Genomic DNA, 8,537 nt, shown 5'->3' on the forward strand with positions numbered 1-8,537 from the left:
CTGAAGCTAGTTTTTCAAGCTCATGCCCGTGTCGAGAGATATGAAGTCTCCGACAAGTTCTTTAGCTGTAAGATAGAGGAGAACAGTTCTGTCAGTGAGCACATACTCAAAATGTCTGGGTTACACGGTCGTCTGACTTCACTTGGAGTCGAACTTCCGGATGATGCTATAATTGACAGAATCCTCCAGTCTCTCCCACCAAGCTACAAAGGCTTTGTGCTTAACTACAACATGCAAGGGATGGAGAAGACCATTCCCGAGTTGTACTCGATGCTCAAATCTGCAGAAGTAGAAATCAAGAAAGAGCATCAAGTGTTGATGGTCAACAAGACCACTAGTTTCAAGAAAGGCAAGGGTAAGAAGAACTTCAAGAAAGACGGCAAAGCTGTTGCCGCGCCCGGTAAGCTAGATGCCGGGAAGAAGAAAAAGAACGGACCCAAGCCTGAGACTGAGTGCTTCTATTGCAAGGGAAAGTGGCACCCCCTCTCCCCTTCCCCTATATATAGTGGGCACTTTTGGCCTTTGGAGGACACGGTTTTCCCTCTCCCTCGGCGCAGCCCTGCACTTCTTCCTCCTCCTCTCTGCCGGTGCTTGGCGAAGCCCTACCGGGAGACCTCGTCTCTCCACCGACACCACATCGTCGTGTTGCTGGACTTCTTCCCCAACCTCTCCCTCCTCCTTGCTGGATCAAGGTGCGGGAGACGTCACCAGGCTGCACGTGTGTTGAACGCGGAGGTGCCGTTGTTCGGCACTAGATCGGAATCGCCGCGAGTACGACTCCATCAACCGCGTTCTAGCAACGCTTCCTCTTAGCGATCTTCAAAGGTACGAAGATGCTCTTACCCCTCTCTCGTTGCTGGTCTCTCCATAGGAAGATCTGAACATGCGTAGGAAATTTTTGAATTTATGCTACGTTCCCCAACACTTCCCTCCCGCGGTGAGGCATTTGCTCATCTAGCCTTTAAGCTTCTCCCAAATACTATCACTCAAATATTTGAAGGTGCCTTTCCTTGAATGCCTACAAATGTCGACATCCCCAAATACATGTCGCTCAAAGATCCATTGGGAACTTGAAGAAAACCTTTAACTGCATATCTAACTATCTCCAGGCAGCCTCTCGTGAAGAAAATAAAAGATTTTTCTCTATTGATACGCTGTCCGGAAGGCATACAATATGAATCCAATAGGTTTGATACCTCCTCTGCTCCATTCACACTAGCCTTGAAAAACAACACGCTGTCATCCACGAATAAAAATGATTCATTACCGATACCGACAATGCTACTTTAATACCGTTAAGTTAGGATGACTGATCATGAGATTTTAAAAGGCAGGAAAGGCCGTGTGCTGTTAACCTGTGGTGGAGTTAGAGCATCTCTAGTAGAACCCTCAAATCCTTAAATGTAAAACCAGTTTTAAGGGTTGAGAATTGCCCAATTTTGACACTTTTAAGGGTTGAAAAACAGGGGCAAAGAGTAGAACCCTCAAACCCAACCCTTATAACGGAATATTCCGTTATAAGGGTTGGGTTTGAGGGTTCTACTCTTTGCCCCAACCCCAACCCTTAAAACTGTCATTTGGCATTGCATAATTTTCACTAGAAAAACATAATAAACCTCCAAACAAACACGGAAATAAAGATCATTGATGCATGGTTTAATAGTTTTTACATCACACAATCATCATCTTCCCCCTCTACTCGGCACCATCACCAAAACATTATACTTGGCGCCATTTCCTAGACCACTTCCACGTCCATCAAGCACCTCCATTGTCGCCGGTGGTGGAGTCTTCCACACCGCCATCGCCACCACAACTCATCTGAGTGAATGCCTCCTCCCCTATCTCGGCCACCTCCTCCTCGTCATCCCCTTCATCCTCCTCATCTTCCTCCAAGTCATCACCAACCCTAAAGGGTTCTAGAGGCGGAGCCCCGAGGTCCACCTCCGCGTCTTGGAGGAGGTTCATGAACGAGGATGGGGTTGCCATTTCCTCGAACACCTCGTGCGCGACGGGAGGAGGTTCGGCGGGCGTGGCAGCAGGCTTCTTCCGCGTCGCGAGCTTCTTCCGCGGCTTGGCCACGGCGGAGGACTCGCCGGCGGCCTTGGAGGCAGCCTCTCGCGGCCCACGGGAGGCCGTCTTCGGCCGGCTCTTCTTGAGGGCCGGAGCGTCGTCGGGGGCGGAAGCCGGGGCGGTGGCAGGGGCGGGAGCGGCGGCCGCGGCTGGCGCGGACGGAGGCGGTGGCAGGCCTGCCCGCCGCCGCTTGGCCCCGACGGTGGCGGGGGCGGCCGGGGCTGGCGCTGCGGCGGCCGTGGCGGGGACGGGGCCGGCAGGGGCGGGGCCGAGGGCGGCCGACGCGAGCGCAGGGGCGGGCGAGGGCCGCCGCTTGGCCGGGGCGGGCGCGGCCGGGGCCGGGGCGGGGACGGCCGGGGCCGGGGCGGGCGCTGCAGCCGCGGCCGGGGCGGGACGGGGCCGGCAGGGGCGGGCGCGGCCGGGGCGGGCGCGGCGGCCGGCGGCGGCGCGGCGGCGGCGGGGGGTTCCATGGCGGCGGCGGGGACGAGGCGGGCGCGAGGAAGGCGATGGTTGGGAGACGGGATCGATCCCGCGCTGGAGCTGAAGTGGAGTGCGGGTTGGGAGGAGGGAGTTTCTCCTCCCAACCCTCACTTCTACAGGCTCAAAACTAGTGTGAGGGTTGAACCTCTAAAAATATTTACGGGTTTAAGGGTTTAAGGGTTCTAGTCTACGCCATTTTTCAAACGAAAACTGTAAAAAAAACGGTTATTTTTAAAGGTTTGGAGATTTCAGGGCTCTACTAGACTTGCTCTTAGGAGCCGAGCATTTCCGGAGCGGACACGCTCAGCCTGTCGTGGCCAGCCCGTAATTTGTTGTCTGTCGGGCCAATCGGCCCATTCAGATTCGTCCAGTGGACCAACTAGGCCGAGCTTTCCAGCTTCTAGGGCTACCACATTCTTCCCTTCATCTCCACTCCCGCACAAACGTCGGCTACCGCTAGGGTTTTACCGATCCGCCTCACCCCACGCCGGCCACCAGCAGATCGCCTTGCTCTACACCCTCACCGCTGCCGACGATGGTGGGGTACGGGATCCAGTCGATGCTCAAGGATGGGCACAAGCATCTCTCGGGCCTCGACGAGGCCGTCCTGAAGAACATCGGCGCCGGCCGCGAGCTCTCCGCCATCACCCGAACCTCCCTTGGCCCCAACGGTGAGTGCCCTTCTCCCGTTCGCTGCATCTTTGGCGCGGTTTGGTCAGTAGAGCTTGTCGGATCTCGGCGCTCGATCGACACGGGCAGTCGCGTGTAGGTTGTTAATCTAGCAATGGTTAAGGGCGTGGCCGTGTGGCCCGTTTTGCTGTGATTCACAGTTTTGTTCAGTAGCGTGGTTGATGCAGAGAAGCCCCGCAGTTTTTCTTTTTTGGGCGCATTAACGATGAGTTGATTCTGTTTTAGGAATGAATAAGATGGTCATTAATCATCTAGACAAGCTCTTTATCACGAATGATGCTGCAACAATCGTGAACGAGCTTGAGGTCCAGCACCCTGCTGCTAAGCTCCTGGTGCTCGCTGCCAGAGCCCAACAGGAGGAGATCGGGGATGGAGCTAACCTCACCATATCTTTCGCGGGTGAACTGCTCGAGAAGGCTGAGGAGCTCATCAGGATGGGACTGCATCCAAGTGAGATCATCATTGGGTATACCAAGGCCATTAATAAGGTATTTACCGTCCAATAGCTAGGCATTGTATTATTAATCCTGTCATATGATTGTGGGCAACTCCTGCTTTTGTCTAATCTTTGTGTTGTGCAGACGCTTGAGATTTTGGAGGATCTAGTTGAGAAAGGCTCGGAAAATATGGATGTAAGGAACACGGAGGAGGTCATGTTGAGGATGAAATCTGCTGTTGCAAGCAAGCAATTTGGCCAGGAGGATGTGCTGTGTCCACTTGTCGCGGATGTAGGCTAATCCTTGCCACCTTACCCGAGAGGAAATATTTTTTCCACATCAAGGAATATACCACTAATAGTTGGTTTGTTTCATCTTTTTATCATGGCTTTTCAGGCCTGTATCCAAGTTTGCCCCAAAAATCCGGCAAACTTTAATGTTGACAATGTTAGAGTGGCAAAGCTGGTTGGAGGCGGCCTGCACAATTCTTCTGTAGTCCGTGGAATGGTTCTGAAAAATGACGCTGTTGGGAGCATAAAAAAAGTGGAGAAAGCGAAGGTGAGCTCGAAATTATACAGTATGTTAATGGTGTGTTCTTGTCAATTATCTGTGTGTATCTGTTTTACCTACAATAATGCCATTTTCTTATGTATAAGCAGCTCCCACATTGTAGAGTACTAGCATACCATAGGCGCTGTCAATTCTTTACAGCCTATCTCCTTTTGTACCACTTTTAATGGGTGGAATCAGACCTCCCACTATCTAGAATTTATTCTGCTATATGCAGAAATGTAGGGAAAGTCTGCATACAATAGACCCAATGTGGTCGGACCCTTCCCCGGACCCTGCGCAAGCGGGAGATACATGCACCGGTCTGCCCTTTATGTATTTTCCCACCAAAAATCGAAGTTCTCAGTAACTCAAAATTGAACCTTTTGAAGTTTTGCTTTTGAGTTATGATACTGCTTTCTCTTTAATGCTGGTTGCTTATATTATTAAACATTTAAGCTTAGTTGGTGTTCTGTAGCTAAGTTTTATTCTAGCAACCCTGTGAACCAACCTGGATGGCTTATATGAGCTTTTAGGCATACATAGACAATCTTTATTTGCTTATGGTCTATTCTGATCGTGGACTGTTGTTTAGTGTATGATTACATAGCATTGCATCATTCATGAAATCTCCAATTCCAACTGTGTCTTCGTGAATTGATTCACTGTAGAATGCAACCGTACATTATTGTACCATATAATGCAGTCCTGTTATGCTTTTCTGCTAACCGAATTTCATGCTTTGTAACTTTTATTTGCTGCAACCCCCCTTTTATGCATGTTTTATATTTTATGCATGATTTTTTGGGGTTCCTGCCATTGTTCTAATTGTGTTTCATTATTAGATTGCGGTATTTGCTGGTGGTGTTGACACTTCTGCAACTGAGACGAAGGGAACTGTTCTTATACATTCTGCCGAGCAGGTATTTTCGTTGTATGAGATAACCATCCATTTTTTATTTGTATACGTTGCTGGTTCACTGCAGTCAAAAAGGGTTATAGATAGTCTACTTTTGTCTTATAAACATGTGTAGTAACCTTATAAGATACATGCTTGTGATGTTGTGCAGCTTGAAAACTATGCTAAAACAGAGGAAGCAAAGGTGGAGGAGCTTATCAAATCTGTGGCTGATTCAGGTGCCAAGGTTATTGTCAGTGGAGCAGCAGTTGGCGATATGGCATTGCATTTTTGTGAACGTTACAAGTCAGTATTTCGCTTTTTATATGAAATGTCATCTTGGTTTAGGATAATTTTTTGTTGTGAAACTTCTGTCTACATTTTGACTTTTGAGATAACCATTAATTGGAGGTTGTAATAGTGGAAGACATCTCAAATATAGGTTTATTTTTATAGTACCATGGTTTGGTCCTGCTTTACAAGTGATACTTATAGATATTCTGGTATACAGGCTAATGGTTCTGAAAGTCAGCTCAAAGTTTGAGCTTCGAAGATTTTGCCGTACTACTGGGGCCATAGCACTTGTAAGTTCTGGGTTCAAAATCTGTTTATTGAATAGCAGTAGTAACTTTATTCTGATGCCATGTGCTTTATGAAAAACAGTTGAAGCTTAGCCGACCAAATGCGGACGAATTAGGATATACAGATTCTGTTTCGGTGGAAGAAATTGGTGGTGCTCGAGTATGTTTCATGCCTTCATGCTTTCTCGAGTAACATCACTTTGTGCTTCCTCAACGCGCCCGCTTTGCTTTATAGGTGACTGTTGTAAAAAATGAAGAAGGTGGAAATTCAGTGGCTACTGTTGTCTTAAGAGGCAGTACTGATAGTATATTAGATGATCTTGAAAGGGCTGTCGATGATGGCGTAAACACGTACAAGGTATGTATGTGATGTAGGGTGAAACCAGTCTCCTTGCATTGTTTTGTATTAGTAATGCTCCATTATCGTCTGATTTGTGAAATGTTATCTAACTGATGGTGTTTATACCAGTCAATGTGCAGGGACAGTCGGATTATTCCTGGAGCTGCTGCAACAGAAATAGAACTGGCAAAGAGATTGAAGGACTTTTCTCTGAAGGAAACAGGGTAACTATACTTGTTCGAGACAAATAAATTTCATATATACATGTAAAAGGGCACATCTGAAACATGAGGCTGCAAAGATAGTTCTGTTGATTAACCACCTTTAACTGAGCAAATTTTATTGTCGCATGGATTTCCAGTACAATGGCAATAAATATAGAAGTCCTTTTGTGCATCTTCTCTTGGTATTTATTAGGATATAAGGATAGATGGAGTGGTTTCATCTGAAGTCCAGATTGGACCTTTTTGTTCACACCTTTATGTTTATCTAGAATGTGTATTAATAAAAACATCTGTTTGTATTCTTTGTTATACTCCCTCCGATAGTGTAAAAAGCGTCTTATATTTTGATAGAGGGAGTACTTCTGTAGGACTGACATATTTGATATGTGAACTGTGTTCTTGCTATGATTATTTTTTGATATGTGAACTGTGTTCTTGCTATAATCACTTTATGAAACTGAATGCTCCTTTTTTTTACACTATCTGTTGGTCAATTATGCAGGTTGGATCAGTATGCCATTGCAAAATTTGGTGAAAGTTTTGAAATGGTTCCAAGAACACTGTCTGAAAATGCTGGACTTGGTGCGATGGAGATAATATCTTCCCTCTACGCTGAGCATGCTGCTGGTAATATGAAAGTTGGCATTGACTTGGAGGGAGGTGCTTGCAAGGATGCTTCAATCATGAAAATATGGGATCTCTATGTTACAAAGTAAGCCTTACTCAACATCTAGTTGCCAATAGGTGTGGAAATCCTGCTAGAAGCCTTTGCATATGTGTTTATGCTGCTTGTAGCTAGTTGCCATGTACCTTGATATGGTGATAGCATATACTATTACCGGTTGGTGTCGTTGATATTACAAAAATGTAAAATGTTATGTCAAGGTGTCTTGTACATAATCTGTTCTTTTTTTGTGTTATCATCTATATGTTGCATGCTTTCATGCGCAGTTTATTACTCCCTCGGTACCACAATACTTGTTGGAGAGAACTAGTCTAGTTCTCCCCAACAAGTATTTAGGAACAGAGGGAGTAATTTGTTTGTGTACTTAAAGTGCATACGTAGGTTGTTTGGCCCCACTTAACCTTTTGCATTCAATCAGGTCCTTTGCTCTAAAATACTCAGCAGATGCTGTATGTACTGTTTTACGAGTTGACCAGGTAGGATTGTCAATATTCTGTGTCATCTTCATATACATAAAATTATGGTCGTTTTTTCATAGGCTAATACTTACGTGGAACACAGATTATCATGGCAAAGCCGGCGGGCGGGCCGCGACCCCCTCAACAAGGTGCAATGGATGAAGATTAGTTTTTCTGTGCACTCTTGTTTCCCGTGTATCATGCTGTGGGATTTTCATGCAGAAGACTGTTTCATCCTATCTAGGTTTGAGTAATAGATTTTGGCTACTTGGGTTACAAGGTTGGTGGCTGATGTCTTGTGGTGGATTTGCGAGTTCCTCTGGTACTGTCTTACCGGTGTATCACATGATAACTAGAGGGACTTGTTCGTCCAGTTTATTGTTATATGAACCAAAGCTTGTCTTCAAAGATTGGTTTTGTAAAATTCTGTTCTGCTAGACCTTTGCTATTAATTAAGATAGCTGTTTGTTTGAGTTTGTCTTGAAGGATGGCATTTTGCAGAGTGCTGCTGAACAATGTGTTTGCCCGTTATTGTCTGTTTATGCAAACGCGTCTTTTTTAGGTGCGGATAGGAATGGCGTTTCGGCTCTTGCCCTCTATGGAGGCTGAATTTTGGAAAATTCAAAATTTGAAAATTTTGGTTTAAAAAATCTGGAAAAATTGTACAACTAAACAAGGATGTGAGCCATATGTGTGTAAAATTTCAGGTTGAAACACTTTAAAATGTGATCTGTATATAAAAGACAAATTCATGATCTGAAAGCTTGGCCTTCAAAAACAATTTCTGGATGTGGATTGTTAGGATTTAGTTATTTCTATTAATCCTTGCATTTTCTGATCTTTTTGAGGACTATATATGTGTAATGTCATTATCATTAAAAACAACTATCTACTTTACATCTTTGTCTCTCTTCCTTGTTTTCCTGACTATTCATAATCGAGAGTAACATAGAATAGTAACATATATATGTCAGTCTAAGTTACTACCTTTAAAGTGGATAGTAACAAAGGATAGTAACATTGAGCCTTTCATTTATTAGCTTATAGACTGACTATGTTATTTATAGTGTGAGTAACATGTTAAGTTATTCAATTTCTTTCATTTCTTATTAGTTAGTTGTC

The 8,537-nt window shown here is 45.4% G+C and overlaps 1 protein-coding gene across 1 annotated transcript; it reads left to right on the forward strand.

The window, feature by feature from the left end:
- The first annotated feature begins 2,944 nt into the window (after positions 1-2,944).
- LOC123448545 (T-complex protein 1 subunit theta) lies at positions 2,945-7,888 on the forward strand. The gene is made up of 13 exons (XM_045125489.1): positions 2,945-3,224; positions 3,469-3,731; positions 3,825-3,971; positions 4,077-4,238; positions 5,075-5,152; positions 5,300-5,433; positions 5,639-5,711; positions 5,791-5,868; positions 5,944-6,066; positions 6,178-6,272; positions 6,775-6,984; positions 7,376-7,433; positions 7,519-7,888. Exons 1-13 carry the CDS (start codon positions 3,089-3,091, stop codon positions 7,582-7,584), a joined length of 1,623 nt encoding a protein of 540 aa, XP_044981424.1. The 5' UTR covers positions 2,945-3,088; the 3' UTR covers positions 7,585-7,888.
- The last annotated feature ends 649 nt before the right edge of the window (positions 7,889-8,537 follow it).

Source organism: Hordeum vulgare, chromosome 4H (genome assembly GCF_904849725.1).
Source record: "Hordeum vulgare subsp. vulgare chromosome 4H, MorexV3_pseudomolecules_assembly, whole genome shotgun sequence".
Lineage (NCBI taxonomy): Eukaryota > Viridiplantae > Streptophyta > Magnoliopsida > Poales > Poaceae > Hordeum > Hordeum vulgare.

Excerpts from the sequence above, each read along its gene's own strand:
- LOC123448545 (XM_045125489.1), top strand. The coding sequence starts at position 3,089 with ATGGTGGGGTACGGGATCCAGTCGATGCTCAAGGATGGGCACAAGCAT. Across the intron at positions 5,153-5,299 it reads TTATACATTCTGCCGAGCAG|CTTGAAAACTATGCTAAAAC; the intron begins GTATTTTCGTTG and ends GATGTTGTGCAG. Across the intron at positions 6,067-6,177 it reads ATGGCGTAAACACGTACAAG|TCAATGTGCAGGGACAGTCG; the intron begins GTATGTATGTGA and ends TGTTTATACCAG.